This window comes from Polypterus senegalus, chromosome 2, assembly GCF_016835505.1.
Source record: "Polypterus senegalus isolate Bchr_013 chromosome 2, ASM1683550v1, whole genome shotgun sequence".
Taxonomy (NCBI): domain Eukaryota; kingdom Metazoa; phylum Chordata; class Cladistia; order Polypteriformes; family Polypteridae; genus Polypterus; species Polypterus senegalus.
In genome coordinates this window covers 52,489,763-52,506,642 of record NC_053155.1, presented here as the reverse complement: position 1 = coordinate 52,506,642, position 16,880 = coordinate 52,489,763, and the positions used below count along the sequence as shown (strand labels likewise).

The 16,880-nt window shown below is 39.0% G+C and overlaps 1 protein-coding gene across 6 annotated transcripts in view; it reads left to right on the top strand.

Annotated features, from left to right (window-relative positions):
• Window positions 1-16,880, top strand: part of LOC120522906 (nectin-1-like) — a 73,751-nt gene that overhangs the window by 52,997 nt on the left and 3,874 nt on the right. For 5 of the 6 annotated variants that reach the window (XM_039743682.1, XM_039743680.1, XM_039743681.1 and 2 more), the window contains 2 exons: window positions 3,571-3,659; window positions 13,402-13,781. In XM_039743682.1, the coding sequence (XP_039599616.1) occupies window positions 3,571-3,631 (61 nt within the window). In that variant the 3' untranslated portion in view covers window positions 3,632-3,659; window positions 13,402-13,781. Of the gene's footprint in view, window positions 1-3,570; window positions 3,660-13,401; window positions 13,782-16,880 lie in introns of those variants that run through there. The other variant, XR_005632531.1, reaches the window with a different exon arrangement.

Genomic DNA, 16,880 nt, shown 5'->3' with positions numbered 1-16,880 from the left:
AAATCTCATACTCACTTATAGTGCCCTGCATGATCAGGCTTCTCAATACATTTTGGGTGTCCAGCACCATTACACCACTAGTCAGGCCCTGAGATCCAGCCAACAAGGCCTTTTTTCTGTCTCCCGCTCCAGGCTAAAGACATGTGGGGATCACACATTTCAATCTGTTGCTCCTAGACTGTGGAACAATCTTCCTTTTGCTCTGAGATCAATGCAGTTGGTTGAACAGTTTAAAGCCCAGCTTAAGACTTATTTTTTAGACAAGCTTTTAAGTAGTTTTTCTTAGTATATTTTTGCTTTATTTTATTTTTATTATGAATTCTTTGTTATTTTATGTTATTATACAGCACATTGTGATGCCTGTCTGAGGAAAGTGGTTTATAAATAAATTCTATGCACTTATTTGTTTCAGTATTCTTTTTTATTTAGATTTTTCATTTTGTATACAGTACCTTTTTAATTTACATAGCCTAGTGCAGTATGTGTGGAAGTTGCTTTTCCTTTGAGCTCATTATAGTAAACCCTGAACTAAGTAGGAGATGGCTAATTAATCCCACTGATGTTAACTATATTAATTTTCCACTGGTCTCTGTTTGTTTCAACAGAGATCAAGCATCCTGATTAAGCTTGCCTAAAACAGGAAGTAGTCTTGGTCCTCATGAGGCATTCTAAACTTAAAAATAATTATTTACTTTAAAAAATGTTGTGCCTGGCTATTGTTTATTACTATTTTAAGTTTAATTTTTTTAGTTTACTCTAAACCCAAAAAGTCTTGATAAGATTATATGTATATGGGTAAAAAGGAACGATGCAGAAAACTTTATGAATGTTTATGCTATGGATGAGTTCAAACTATGAATGTGGTGTCATTTGATGTGTGTGGTGTTGGACAACCTGCCAAGAAGTTAACGTTTGTGAAAGACACTCAGCATGTACTCGCCACCTCCTGCACTATTGAGCTTATCATGTCCTAAACTGACTTATTTGAATGAACCACACATGTGTTTTAGTGTCCTTTACAAAGCCTTGCCTTTGTGCTTGCTACTTGGTTCTCTTCATTCTGATGTAAATGTTAACAGTAGACTCCCTTTCTCTGTCATACGTAAGCTTTACAGGAAGAACTGATATTTGCTGTATTTGTTTTTGTGTCCTTGGGGAGGGAACATTCCAGTCGATTTCTAAAAATAAATGTTGACATAATAGCATCTTGAACTACAGTATACATAGATAGATAGTTAGTTACTTTATTAATCCCAAGGGGAAATTAACAATTTGGTCTTAATTTTAGTTGTTTCTTTGCTAACTAATAAATCAACTAAATAATTAGAAAGTGAAAAAAGGGAAAAAAAAATAAAAATAAGATAGAAGTAGTATAATTGTGTATCATGTAATATACTAAATATCCACTCTGAGATAATGAACAATAATTACCACAAAAATACATTGATTTCTTTCAGTATTAAAAAATGTGTACAATGCCTATATAAAATATTCTCCTTCTGAATCTAGATGGTCAGGTTTTATTTTGATTTGCAGCCATGGCAAGTTGTTAATTTTGCATGCATTTGGCCAGTATGCACAGTTGCCACATGCCGCTACAGCAAATGAGTGAGTGCAAAGAAATAAGCACTTATATACTCACTAGCAGTGTTCAGTTTGCATCGGTATTCATAATATTCTCATTTTGGTAAGTTAGTGTACCTCTCAAATAAACCTAATGCATGTTTTGTTTTTCTTTTAACCACATGTGGGTTGCAAATCCAACTGGAGTACCAAACAGATAGTGATGTCACACATGCATGTGTATGCTGTAAATTATTCACGTATGCACAAAACACATCAGGCAGTGTCATAAAGTGTGAGGTGGAGTATGCTTACAGTACACATCCAACATGGCTGTTACTGCGCTATGATGGCATGCTGGTCGCACAGCATTTTTTTTTTTTTCGGAACAAGGTTGCCGGTGAACACAGCGAATTCACTGCGAAAAACACTTTGGTGAATTTTGCTGATCATTCCTAATTATCACATGTGTTAATCGTGTTTCTCCCTGTATTATGTTGGACATTATGACTCCATCTATTCCATTGAATGTTAAACATAAAGAGATAAAGCCCAGGCAAACAACCTTATTAAAAATTACTTAATGAAGCAAAATTGTTTTACTTGGTTATTAATGCTATGAAACTAAATTTAACAGGTTTCATGTATTTTAGTGTTTTTTGACCAAAAATTAGGGTTATTTTTTAATAATGGACCCTTATTTGTTATCTTTAAATTAATGGTAATTATGTCCTCATATTATGAAAATTCACCTTACAAAACTGATTTCAGAAAGAAATTAGCTTTACATTATTTATTTCGTAAACCGCTCAAAGTATTTTACAGGTACAGTATAATTAATATCTACAAAATGAGCACTCTTTTTGGGAACTTCTTTAAGGGTCACTTGTTAAGTTATTGATTAACTAAACTGGCATCCTCAACCTTCTCATATTTTTGCATCCTATGTATAATACTTACTTAAACTTCATCTGCTACAGATCTGACCAAGACAGTATGCTTTCCAAGTCCCTCTATAATTATTCAATAGATTCAAGATTATTTGCCAATCCAAGTTGCTTAGTATCATCTGCAAACTTAACCAGGTTGTTAATTATATTTCTATCCAAATCATTTATATATGTAAAAATAGCAGCAGCCCTAGCACCGACCCCTGTAGAGCACCACTCTTTTCATTACCAAATTCCGATGAGGATTCCTCACACCATAACCTTCTGTTTCCTGCATTTTAGCCAATGCTGCACCTTTCTACACATTACACCCTGACCTTATATTTGTCTTTGATGCTCAATCTCTCATGTGGCACCTTATCAAATGTTTCTTGAAAGTCAAGATAAAAGTCTTTTAGTGTCATTTTAGTGGTCCTAATTTGTAATCATTTTTTCTAATATCAATCAGCAATACCTGCCACAACCCAAAGATGTTTTTTTTGTTACTTGCCAGTACTAAGTAGGCCTCATATGTGTAAGATGGTGTGTGCCTGAGTGTGTCCTGCAATGAACTTGTGCCTTGAGTAGGTTGGATAATGTTATGTCTAAAAGTAAAATGGTAAAAGTACCATTGTTAAAAAAATATGAGAAATATTCTTTTGAAATTATTGTGGTAGTGACTATGGTATTGTTTACTAAAATTATGTCCCATAGTAAGGACAATGTCTTCTGTAAAGGCAGCCATGATAAGGGATGGTCCAGTCTAATATCAAAATAGCACTGTTTAGAGCTGTCCAATAAGGCATACGTAATGTGTGAATTCTGTCAAAAGGGCATTCTTTTTTATTTACAACTGTGCTTTCCTTCGCATACTGTAGTATTGTGATAACTAATTTGATAAAAGGTTTTAGTTCATTTATGCTGATTACAATACATGGTAGTGGGTAAGAATTACAAAAATTAACTTGGACATAGTCAATGAGACGTGTATATTTTCTCTTGATGGAACAATTTTTACAATAATTATTTCAAAAGAAATAAAAGTTTTTTAAGGACTTTTAATTTTTTTTAATTTCAGAAATGATGCTGATGAGTCTGGTATGTCAAATGAAGGCAGGGGGGAAGATGAAGAAAGTTAAATTAATTTACAATACTAAACTATATACAGTAAGTATACCAAATTATATTTGAAACTATTCACTGTTGTAGTGACAACATACAGTACCTTCTTGGTACACCAGGTCCACCTCTCCCTGGCAACTTTTTCAACTCCCCCATTAGAATGAGTGCTCACTTTCAAGCAGATTTAGAGACGTATCCAGGTAGTATCCACCCACCTCAAGAAGCTTCTCTTGATCTTGTCACATATGTGCATCTGTGGATCACTGTCCAGGCTTGTCTAAAACAGGTAATGCCACCCTGGCCTGAGAGGGGGTGTTCGCGCTAACCTTCTACTTTTTTGTTTATTTTATTGATTTCATTGAAATCACACAACATTCCATACAAATAGATCAATTTTACAAGAATAGAATTGAAAACAAGTCAGCCCCCACCCCTGAGAAAGAGAACATGGGCAGCAGAATAAAACTTAAACCTAGTAAAAAATAAGTAAATAGATAAATTAATAAGTGGATATAGATGAATGGAGAAGAAAAAGAAAAAAAAAAGGAATGGGGAGAGAATCTGCTTCCTCAGTGCTTTAAAAGCTTATTCTAAAATGTTATTGATTTCTGCACAGATCCTCTAAGTGAGAATTAGATTTTTTTCCAATATCAAATAATATATAACATAATTTACCCACTGAATTAAAAGGGGAGAGTTAGGATTCTTCCAGTTGAGCAAGATAAGTCTGCGTGCCAATAGTGTAGTGAAGGCAATCACATTTTGTTTGTCCTTCTCCACTTTAAGCCCATCTGGAAGAACACCAAAAACACCTGTTAATGGGTTAGGAAGGATTGTGACACCAAGGCTGTCTGAAAGGCATTTAAAAAATTTGGTCCAGAATGATGTTAATTTGGTGCAGGCCCAAAACATGTGACCCAGTGAAGCTGGAACTTGATTGCAGCGTTCACAGGTTGGATCTTGCCCTGGAAACATTTTGGACAAAGTTCAGCGAGACACTTTGACTTGAATAATTGTATGCTTTGCGCATATGGAGCTCGAGTGAATTCTCTGCATTGCTACCTTCCACTCCCTTTCTGATATGTTGAGGTAGAGATCCTTTTCCCATTGTCCTCTAGGATCTTTGAAAGGAAGAGCCTGTAAAATGGTTTTATATATTGCAGAGATGCTGTCTAAGTCCTTGAAACTGATCAATATTTTTTCCAGCATAGAGGGAGGTGGGAGGTGAGGAAAATTGGGCAGGTCCTGTTTAACAAAGTTTCTAATTTGAAGATAGTGAAAGAAATGTGTTGCTGGAAAGTTAAATTTAGAATATAATTGTTCATAAGATGTAAAGACGTTGTCTATGTACAGATCTCCAAGTGGTTTAATCCCAAATGTTTTCCAGACATTAAAAACTGCATATGTTTGCAAGGGTTGAAAAAGGGGGTTCTCGTGCAGAGCTGCCACCGATAAAAGATTCTCCATCTTAAAATGCTTCCTACATTGTTTCCGTATTCTGAGTGAGTAAAGCACTACTGGGTTATTAGCATATTGGCGATAATTTGCATTTATTGGGGCGCAAAGCAAGGAACATAAAGAGGAACTGCAGGATTTTATGTCTATTGTAGACCAAGCCTGTATATGTTCATCTATTTGTATCAATGTCCAGTTTTTATAGTTTGTATGTTTTCTGTTTTCTTTTTCTGTAGTAAAACTGAAAGTTAGGTAAGGCCATGCCATCTTCTGCCTTTGGCCTTTGTCGCTCTTTGGATACGTGGATGTTTTGAATTCCAAATAAATGTGGTTATGGTTGAATCTAATTTCTTAAAGAATGATTTATTGATGTATATTGGAATATTTTGAAATAAAAAGAGAAGCTTAGGAAGGATATTCATCTTAACAATGTTAATTCTTCCAGCTAAAGTGAGATGAAGGGTTGACCATCTATACAAGCCTTGCTTGATATTTTCCATACAAACAGCGAAATTTTGCTGATAGAGCTTTATGTTTACTTGTGATGTTTACCCCTACATATTTAAACTGATCTACGATGATAAAAGGGAATGTGTCCAATCTAATATTGTGTGCTTGAGAATTCACTGGAAAGAGCACACTTTTAGTCAAATTAATTCTGAGACTGTTAGTGCTGTTAGGACAGCAGACACAGTATTTTGTGGATCTGATATATACAATACCATATCATCTGCATATAGAGACATTTTCTGTTCAAGTCCTTCTCTGATAATCCCCTTTATCTCATAAGCATTTCGACAGTGAACTGCCAGTGGCTCAATGGCGATTGCAAAAAGTAGTGGTGACAAGGGGCATCCTTGTCTGGTACCACGTTCTAGTTTAAAGTAATCTGAATTAATGTTGTTAATACAAACTGAAGCTTCTGGATGGGTTTACAGTAGTTTTATCCATGCACAAATGTTTGGGCCAAACCCAAATTTCTCCAATGTGGTGAAAAGGTAGTTCCATTCAATCATATGAAATGCTTTATCTGCATCCAAGGATAATAAAATCTACAGGATGTTTGACTTTGCGGGTGAGTATATTACATTAAACAGGTGTCGATCTGTTCTTAATTTAATTTTTCTCTTTGTAAAAACTTGATTGCTTTTTATGGATTGTAATAAAATTAATAAAAAAAACAAAACAGGTGTTGAAGATTGGACGCTAAATGTCGGCCTTTAATAAATCCAGTTTGATCTTGTGATATTACTGAAGGCAGTACTTTCTCCATCCTTCTAGCTAGGACTTTGGAGAGTATCTTAACATCATTATTCAGAAGTGAAATTGGTCTGTATGATGCACATTGTAATACGTCCTTTTTTTGTTTAGGAAAGACGGTGATTAATGCTTGATGAAAAGTTTGAGGTAGACTTTTATTGTCTCTAGCTTATGTGAATGTTGCTAATAGGAGGGGAGCTAGCTGAGTGGAGAACTTCTTATAAAATTCGGCAGGGTAGCCATTGGGGCCTGCTGCTTTCCCACTCAGAAGTAACTTTATAGCATCTAATAATTCTGATAGTGTCAACGGTTTATCCAATTCCACTGCACTAAGAGTATCTATTTGTGGTATCTCTAATGCATCCAGAAACGCATTAGATTGTATCTTGTCTTCTTTAAACTCAGTAGAATATAAGGATTTATAGTAGTCTCTAAATGTGTGAATTATATTTTTATGGTCAATGATTATGTCGCCGTTTGTGTTGGTAATTGCTGGGATTGCATTGCGAACTTCTTGCTTGTGGATTTGTTGAGCTAAAAGCTTACTAGCTTTCTCTCCATGTTCATAGTAATGATATCTTGATTTAAAAATGAGTTGTTCATTTTCTTTAGTTGTCAGCCATTCTAATTTTATGAGTGTTCACATTGGAAATGGATGCAAATACTTTTTGGATGAGTTCCCTATCATCCACATTGGGTGCATAAACATTTATCAAAATCACTTTAAAATTAAATAAATTACCCATAACAATCATGTATCTCCCTTTAGGATCAGATACAACATCTGATACTACAAATGAGACTGTTCTATGTATAAGAATTCCCACACCTCTAAATTTTTTTTTTTTTTCTTGTAAAGCTGGAATGGAACATTTGGCCAGTCCAGTCTTCTTGCAGCCAGAACTGATCCTTGCTTAATAAGTGGGTCTCCTGTAAAAATACTATTTTAGCATTTAGACTTGTTAGGTGAGAGAGTACTTTCTTTCGTTTTAATTTGTGATTCAGGCCTTTAACATTCCAGCTCACAAAATTAACTGTCCCGTCTTGGAGACATTGATTCTGAATTTTTGATGTCATTTTGTAGCCTTAACCAAACATGAGACAGCTTTGACCTTGATTTCCAATTTCCCCAGGGGTTATTGCCATGCAGTCCATTGTTGTGTTGGTAATTGTAATTATAAGCATTAAAAGTACAGATTAGAGATAGCTTGCTCTCTTTCGCACCCCCCCCCCTCCTTTGCCTCCCCATGTGAGGCTGAACCCCACTGTACAAAGTCCCCGTCCTCTGACATACCTAGAGACAGAGCACGTCCAAAACAAAACAAGTCCCCAGCAGCGGTGTATGTGAATTAAAATTGAGATAGCTATTGCCAATACAGTCTAAATACTATAAGCATAAGAAAAGAAAATCTTCAATATTCTTGAAATGTTAATGTTTTTTGCATTCGGAATTGGCAGTTGTTGCTTTTCCATCAGCGGTGGATGCTAGATTTTCGGCTGTTTCAAGTCAAGTCGTGAATACCTGCTTAATATCCTCCAGCTGATCGGCAAGTGTGCTCAGTTCAGACGCATTTTCCTGAATGTGCTCCTCAATTTTTTCCAGTATACATTTAAAGGCCGCCTCAAGACCCTTTTTCAGTTCCTGCATGCTGTGCTTTGTGTGCAGAATCTGCCTTTTAGTTTTGTGCAAACTTCCTCCTCAGAATTCAGCTTTGTCTCAAATCAAGATGAGGTGTCCGGTTTATTGACAGCTTTACCTATGCTTTCAACATATGTAGTCACTGTAAAAGACTTAAATATTGCATACATTTGATCAATGTGAAAGTACAGCCTACAATAATATCAAAGTTGTACAGTAGCTGCTGAAAGGAACTGATCTATATTAGTAACATGTTTGCAAGAGAAAAAAAAATTGTGCAATAAGTAGTGTAATTTCATACAGCTAATTTAAAAAGGAGGTCCATTGGCAATCTTAAAAGTAACATGATACAGCATAATATTGTCAAACCTGCTTAATGCAATTCAGGATTACATGCGACCAGAGCCTCCACCTGCAACAATCGGCACAATACCAGAGGTAACACTGGACAGGTTTCAACCCCAGCCATACACACACACACACACATACACAAACATGTGCACGAATGTTCACATCCACACAGGGTCAATTTACAGTCACCACGTAACTTACCATCATACATATTTTTGGGAATGTGGGTAGATAGCTGGCTTACCCAGAGGAAAAACCCAGAGATACAGGGAAAATACAGACTCCACATGGACAATAACCAGGTGTGGGATTCAGAATGCTGGATAAGTGAGGCAGAAGAGCTAAGACCATGCCACCTTACCTTATTGTTATCAGTTACAAACAGATATCCAAAGATTGCTTTATCTAATTCACAAAGAACAGTCAGAAGTTGTATTATTACCTAAGAAAAATGAGCGTAGCCTGGACCTTCATAACCTTGTTGACCAGGATTCATTCACTTCTAACTTCTGAAATTGCATTGAAAGGCTAAAGGAGCTTGGCTTTACAGTGGAATATAAAAGTATTCTTAGACTGTAATATTTAAATTCTTTCTTCAAACTATAATAGACAGGTTAATTCTACTTTGACAAGAACAGGCCATTCAAAAAAGCTAACCTGTCCTATCCATGTAATTTTTCCAAAATAACTTCAGGTTGAGTTTTGAAAGTCCCTAAAATTCTACTCTCCACCACACTACTTGGTAGCTTATTCTATGGTTCTGAGGTTCTTTGTGTGAAGAATAACTTTTTAAAATTTGTACAAATTTACACATTTCCAACTGTATCCCCATGTTCCTGTTGAACACATTTTAAAGTAACAGTCTCAATCCATTGTACCTGTACTAGTTCCCTTCATAATTTTAAACACTTCAGTCATGTAACCGTTTAATCTTCTTTTGCTTAAACTGAAAAGGTCCTTGAATCCATGAATCTTTCTTCACCAACAGATGCCCCACAGCCGCTGGACCCCATGACCTTGCCCAACACCCAGTCCATACAAGCATTGAACAGAGTAGGAGCAAGAACACACCCCTGATGAACCCCAGAATCAACTGGGAAAAACTCGGAGGTTCTGCCTCCACTCTGCACAGCACTCACAGTACCAGTGTATAGGCCAGCAATCTTGAGGGGATCCTGCGAACCCTCATGATATCCCACAGGGCAGCTCGATCAACTGAGTCGAACGCTCTATGAAACTCGACAAAGGCTGCAAAGAAACTCTGCCGATATTCGTGTTTGCGCTCCATGAGAACCCTCAGTGCCAGGATACGGTCAATGGTAGACTTCTTAGGTGTAAAACCAGACTGTTCCGGTCACTGGTAGGTGAGCAAGTGATCACAGATCCTAATGAGGACAACCCTAGGAAGGACCTTACCCGGCACCAAGACCATCTCCCTGTAGTTGCTGCAATCCAGGCTATCACCCTTCCCTTCCCAGATAGGGACAACAAGTTCTTTTTTTCCAGTCAGTTGGGATGATGCCAGTCTCCCAAATGGAAGCAGAAGTTTGCTTGCAATGCCAGGAGGACAGCCTTACCACCAGCCTGGAGAAGTTCACCCCGGATACCACAGATCCCTGCAGCCTTTCCTCCCCATGGCTGGGTCAACATCTGTGCAATCTCAGTGAGATTGGGTGGTTCACAGCTAATTGGAGGATCAGCCCCAAGAACCGTGAAACCAGATATATCCAATGTCCTAGCTGGAGGATCAGCTTTAAACAACTGCTCAAAGTAGCCAGCCCATCGGGTCACAACTGCAGTGTCATCCGTAAGGACCGTTCCATCAGCCACCCTGACTGTGACTCTTCGAGGAACAGATTCAGATGTACATAATGCTTTGATTCCTCTGTAAGCAGGATGTGGGTCGCTAGACCACAGATGGTGCGTCACTTGCTCACAGCTTCCTATAGCAAACGCCTCTTTATCTGCCCTCAGAGCCCTAGCAGCCGTCCTTCTCAGTTCCAAGTACGGACCAGAGTTGCCATTGAGCCGTGCGCTGTGACTCTTCTCGATGATATCCAGGATGCCCTGCGAGATGAAAAACCTCCTTCTGGACACACCGGTAACACCAACACAACCCTCAGCAACCTTCAGGGTCTTGTCACAGAAGGTCTCCCACATCACATAAGGATCGTCGGTCGCACCCAAATCTGCAAGTTCCTCACACAGACTCATTAGAAACAGCCTGGTCTTGGAGTCTGGCCAAGTTCAGGCTCATTTTCCTAGTACGTGGTAACCTACTGGATCCAAGCTGGATCCTAAGAGTAGCAACAACAAGTCTGTGGTCAGAATTCACAAACAGGGCACTTCTGTAGACCCTGTAGTTTTGCAAGAGCCACCAGCATCTTCCCACGAGGATGTGACTGATCTCCTTCACCGGACCACCAGTATTGGAGTACCAAGTCCAATGATGTGGTTCTGGGCGCTGGAACCAGGATCCAGCGATTCGCAGCCCCTGACCTTTTGCAAAATCAAGGAACATGGAGCCACTTTCACCTCGGTCACCAGATCCATAGGGACTGAGACAATCCTCATAGCCAGCCCTGTCAGTGCCAGTGGCTGCATTGAAGTCACCCATGACCAGAGGAGTGTCACCTCGTGGGCACCCATCAACCACCAAGCGAAGCTGCGAATAAAATGTCTCCTTTACTGAGATGTCACTCACCGTGGTCAGAGCATACACTGAGACAACAGACAAGGCACCCAGGGTGTGCCGTAATCTGAGTAATCAACTCTCTCTTCTGTTTATTTTTCCAGTTTCTTTGTGGTGGCGGCCTGCGCCACCACCACCTATTCAAAGTATCATGATGCTCCAACATTGATGGACTGAAAGCCAGAAGTCTATGTGACCATCATCATCAAGTCCTTCCATGAGAACCCTAAATACAAAGAGGACTGTTTTACTTATGTTAGGTGGATTGCCCAGAGGTGACTGGGCGGTCTCATGGTCTGGAATCCCTACAGATTTTATTTTTTTCTCCAGCCGTCTGGAGTTTATTTTTTTTTGTTTTTTCTGTCCACCTGGCCATCGGACCTTACTTATTCTATGTTAATTAATGTTGACTTATTTTTATTTTTTACTGTGTCTTCTATTTTTCTATTCTCCATTTTATAAAGCACTTTGAGCTACATTTTTTTTTGTATGAAAATGTGCTATATAAATAAATGTTGTTGTTGTTGTCTCATGATACCGCTTGTTGAAAGGAATGACATCGGACACTATTGGAAGAAGCCAATCCGCTATAGCAACAGCTACTCCCCAAGTATGACAGCCATCAGAGTGACCAGACCAATAAAATGTGTATCCACCCACAGAGATCTGGTCAGTCCCCGGTCTGCGCACCTCAGAGAGTACCGCCACTGAAATGTGGAGGAAGATTGATCATCTTGCCAGACAGACAAGACGTTCCATGCGCCTACCTATATGAGCCACTTCAAATTAGGATCCGAGTGCTGTCGTGTAACGGCCGACGCCTCAGCACCACACCAGTGCCAGTCCCCAACAGACCTGATCCCATTGGCTGTCCATTCTTGATTTTGCTGACGATGCTGTGATCATAGCGAAGTCAATTGGAGGCTCTGATCGGGGCACTCGAGAGACTGAGCGAGGAATCTGAGTGACTGGGCTTGCAAGTGTCCTGGATAAAAACCAAGATCCAGGCCTTTAATAACCTCTTGGGCAATCAGCAGTGTGTCTGTTTGCGGAGAGCATGTCGACCTTGTCGAGAGGTTTACTTACCTTGGAAGTGACATTCCTGTCTCTGGTGACTCTTCCTATGAAGTCAGTAGATGGATTGGGAGAGCATGGGGGGTCATGAGGTCGCTGGAAAGGGATGTGTGGCACTCCCGATATCCATGCAAAAGGATGAAAGTCCAAATCTTTAGAGTCCTGGTACTTACTGTCTTGCTATATGGTGGCGAGACATGGATGCTATCCAGTGACCTGAGACGAAGACTGGACTCCTTTGGTACTGTGTTACTCTGGAAAATCCTTGGGTACCGTTGGTTTGACTTTGTGTCAAATGAGTGGCTGCTCATGGAGTCTCGAATGAGGCACATTACCTGCATTGTGAGGGAGCGTCAGTTATGGCACTACGGCCATTTGGCATGTTTCCCCGAGGGTGATCCATCTCGTAAGATTCTCATTGTTGGGGACCCGAGTGGCTGGACTAAGACAATGGGTCGCCCACGTAACACCTCCTCATTTCCGGAGGGTGGGACTGGACCGCGTGTCTGTCTGGGGGCGGTTGCCAGCCGGGATCCCGTGTTTTTTTTTCATGTAGTGGTTGCGGCAACGCACTGTACCAGTGCATGCTCCCTGACTTGACTTGACTTGAGTCCTTGAATCAGCCTACTTGCTCTTCTCTGGACTTTTTCTAGCTTTGCTATGTCTTTTTTTTTGTAATATGGAGACCAAAACTGCACACAGTGCTCCAGATGAGGCCTCACTAGTGTGTTACAAAGATGACACATAACCTCCTTGGACTTGTACTCCACACATTGTGATTTAATTTAACATTCTGTTAGCCTTCTTACCTCTTAAAACTGTCCGGATGTTTGTAGTGACAAGTCCGCTATGAATCCTAGATCTTTCTCGTACATGGTACTTTCAACTTCCAATTGTGTATTTAAACATAACATTTCTCCTTCCTACGTGTAACACTTTATATTTACTTGCATTAAATTTAATCTGCCATTAATCTATCCAAACCTGTATTCTGTCCAGTTCCCTCTGTAGTGATTCTGCTGTTTCTGGATTATTTGCCAATCCCACCTAGTTTGGTATCATTGGCAGACTTAAAAAGCTTGTTGCTTATATTCCTATCCTGATCGTTTAAATGTATTAAAAATAGCAGCAGATCCAGCAGTGACTTCTGAAGGTTACCATTTTTAAAGCCTTTGCTGAAACAATAACAGGATAGTCTTTCTCCTCATACAGTAAGTAAAACATAATTTTTTTATAGCAACTTAATAGTATATTGTAGTGTTGCTGCTTTTTTTCTTGATGTTTAATGTTGTCTAATGTTGTTTGTTTTTATTTAGGTCTGAAGTGAGAAACCCATGAAACAGGCGTGAAACCTCACATATATGAGCTGAAATTTCACAAAGCAAAACAAAAAAAAAAGGAAGAAAATGTCAATTCCAAAATTATGGTGCTCATTTATATTTATATATATTTTTTTTGTACTTTTTTTTACATTTTTCAAGTGTTCAGTTTAATTATTGACTTTTAAGTTATTTTTGTGCAGTTCATTTTCATTTTTAATTAATTTACTCTTGACACTTGTTATATTGCTTGGCTTTGTATGTTTTCTACTCTGTTTGTTCTTCTTTAACACTTTAAAGGCATGGTGTTATCTTAGTTTAACATCCACTATTGTCAGTGTTGGCATGAATGTGAATAAACCTTACTGTGTCACGTGGATGATGCTCCAGTGGGGTCTGTTACTTGAATCAAGGCCATTGTTTTTTTATTTTCTCTTACAAATGAATCACAATTGTCAAAGAAGAAAGCTATATTTAAAAGTTATACATAGAAAAAGTATTTCTGCTTTTCTTTACTCTACAGTTCATCCATCCATCCATTATTCAACCTGCTATATCCTAACTACAGGGTCACAGGGGTCTGCTGGAACCAATCCCAGCCAACACAGGGTGCAAAGCAGGAAACAAACCCCAGGCATGGCGCCAGCCCACTATAGACTCTACAGTTCAGATAAAATTAATTTGTTCCCTGTTAAGTGTTGGTTCCTCTTCTGTACCAAGAATAGGAAGGATCAAATAGTACCTCATGCAAAAATAAATTAAAGCACTGAAAATATTTTTATAAAGAGCATACAGACCAAAAACTGGCAGCAGGTGAAACACTCTTAACCTTCTGGTCAATATCATTTAAACAAAAGCTCAACAGTAACATTTATTTAAGAAAACAGAAAACAAACATGGGCGGCACGGTGGCGCAGTGGTAGCGCTTCTGCCTCGCAGTTAGGAGACCCGGGTTCGCTTCCCGGGTCCTCCCTGCGTGGAGTTTGCATGTTCTCCCCGTGTCTGCGTGGGTTTCCTCCCACAATCCAAAGACATGCAGGCACCCTGCCCAGGATTGGTTCCTGCCCTGTGTTGGCTGGGATTGGCTCCAGCAGACCCCCGTGACCCTGTATTCGGATTCAGCGGGTTTGAAAATGGATGGAAAACAAACACTGACAGGAGAATCAAGCTTGTAATAGCTTAGGTTTTTGGTCGAAAAATTTGACAGGTATTGTAATAGCTAGTAAGTTTACTGCTTTATAACAGTAACATCTAATATTGCCTTGTGCTTTAATTTTTTGCCAAAACTAGTTAATCTGCTGTGAGATATGTGCCTATACTAGGTCAGTTAAAATATAAGCAGATGACTACAGAATGTGTTTTAATGTGGGATACAGGGAAAAATGATATAGTAAATGGAGTTTTTATTCACAGAATGTATACTAAGTTTCCACCATTGTTTCTGATATACAAATCCAAATGAGGCACTTGGTCAGCAAACTTGCAGTGAATGAGATCAGGAATAATGGTGCTGCATTTGTCAATAATTATGGATTATTCCCAGTGATTCCAGTGTTATGGTACACCATGTAAAGTTATGTATGGTATACAATATAAGACACATAATGTGTGTGTGTGTGTTAGTGTGTAGAAGAACAAGGTGCACCATGAAATGGAAAAGCACAGATATGTGTTGATAGATTTTCTGTGGTAATGCTAGAAGGAGAAACTGGTGTGGCTTGATGAACTGGTGTGGCTTTCAGTCAACACCCAAAGCAAACAGTGTAATGCTTTTGTAAATGGCACCCAAGCGTCAACTGGAACTAATATCATTAATAACAGGCCTCTCCCTGTGCTTTTGTACTAACCCACTAACATATAATATGCTTCTCTAAATAAAGTGGAACAAAAATATGAAATTGGACACTTTTATTAATAACAGATGGCAGTGCGGGGCAGGTGTAGTCAAGAAGCAGGTGGTATGTTTGCAAATGTGTGACCACCGTGAAGTGAGCCAATGCAAATTGGTTTCAGTTCATTTAAGGTGGTGGCTTTTGTGTTTAACATAACAGCCTTCCAACAAACATCAGAGCTGATTGCTTTGTGATTTGGTTTTGTTTTTTTTTTTTTTTTTGTACATTCATTCTTTTAATAGTAGAGCATGTTTTACTCATTGAGCAGTCTCAGAAGAACTAAAGTACTGTAAATGAGAGTCCAGAAATGCTAGATCAGTTCTGTTCAATTCATTCAGCACAGTCACTAGAGCTGGTGGCAGCAGTTAATGTCTTCATTTTAGTTTTTAAAAATTAGACAGTTTCTCACAATCTAGTAGCATGATCTGTGACCATTTAAAGTATGTTTTATACACTCTGTATATCTCTGTAATCTTTATAATGCTTCCACCACTTAATCATTGGGATATATCGGGGTCTGTGTCAAACTTCTATGAGTCTAGTGCAGTCAGCTACACTTGATTATAATGACTTCAGAAAATATCTAGAATCAGTCAACAGATTTAGGTTTATGAAGTAAAAATATGTGAAGTTTTACCTTGTACAGTGTTAGAAACTTACCTTTGTGACATTTCAGACCATCTGCCTTTTCCTTAATCCACTTTTTCCACTTAAGGTCTCAATAGGTGCAAGGGGAAAAAAACTCCATTAAAGGGCCGACTCATTTAATCTCTCACAACTACTCATCCCTGTTGAGTCAGTTTAGAATGTAGGAGACCATTTAAAACATGGCCTGGGAATCAAACTGAAATTGGTAGTAGTGAAACTATAGTGCAGTGATGTATTACTAAAATGTCAATTTTTGATAAATATGTCATGTATAATAAGACAGTACAGTGGTAAGCGCTGTAGACTCATGGTGTCAAAGTCAGTCATTTTCTAACACACTTAGGCCTGAACTGGGTCACAGGGGGTGCTGGAGCCTGTCCCAGCTAGCAAAGGGGGCACGGCAGGAACAAACCCTAGACAGGGTGTCAGTCCATTGCAGGGTGAACACACACACATATGTACACACTAGGGCCAATTTAGTATCGCCAGTCCACCTAACCCACCTATCTTTAGAAAGTGGGGGGAAACCAGAGCACCCGTAGGTGCAAACACGGAGAGAACATAAAAACTCCATGCAGGGAGGACCTGGGATGTGAATGCTTGTCCCCTCACACTGGGACAGCAGCATTAACACTGTGTCACCCTTGGTTTCAAAGTGCTAGGAGTAAATCCCAGCCTAGGTGCAGCCTTTCTGGTATGTTTAGATTTCCTTCACATTCCCAAGAGCTTTATCCAAGTATCACATTCCTCCAACATTGTAAATACAGGAAGTAACTCTACCCAGGGAGTTACAGCCCAGTATGGCTGTATGAGGGAGTGTAACATGCATTAGATTTTTTTGCTGTCCAGGCTAGGTCTGTGGTTTATGACCAATAATGGCAAGAAAGGAACTAACACCCATGGTCTTTGATATACACTTGACACCACATTGCAAAC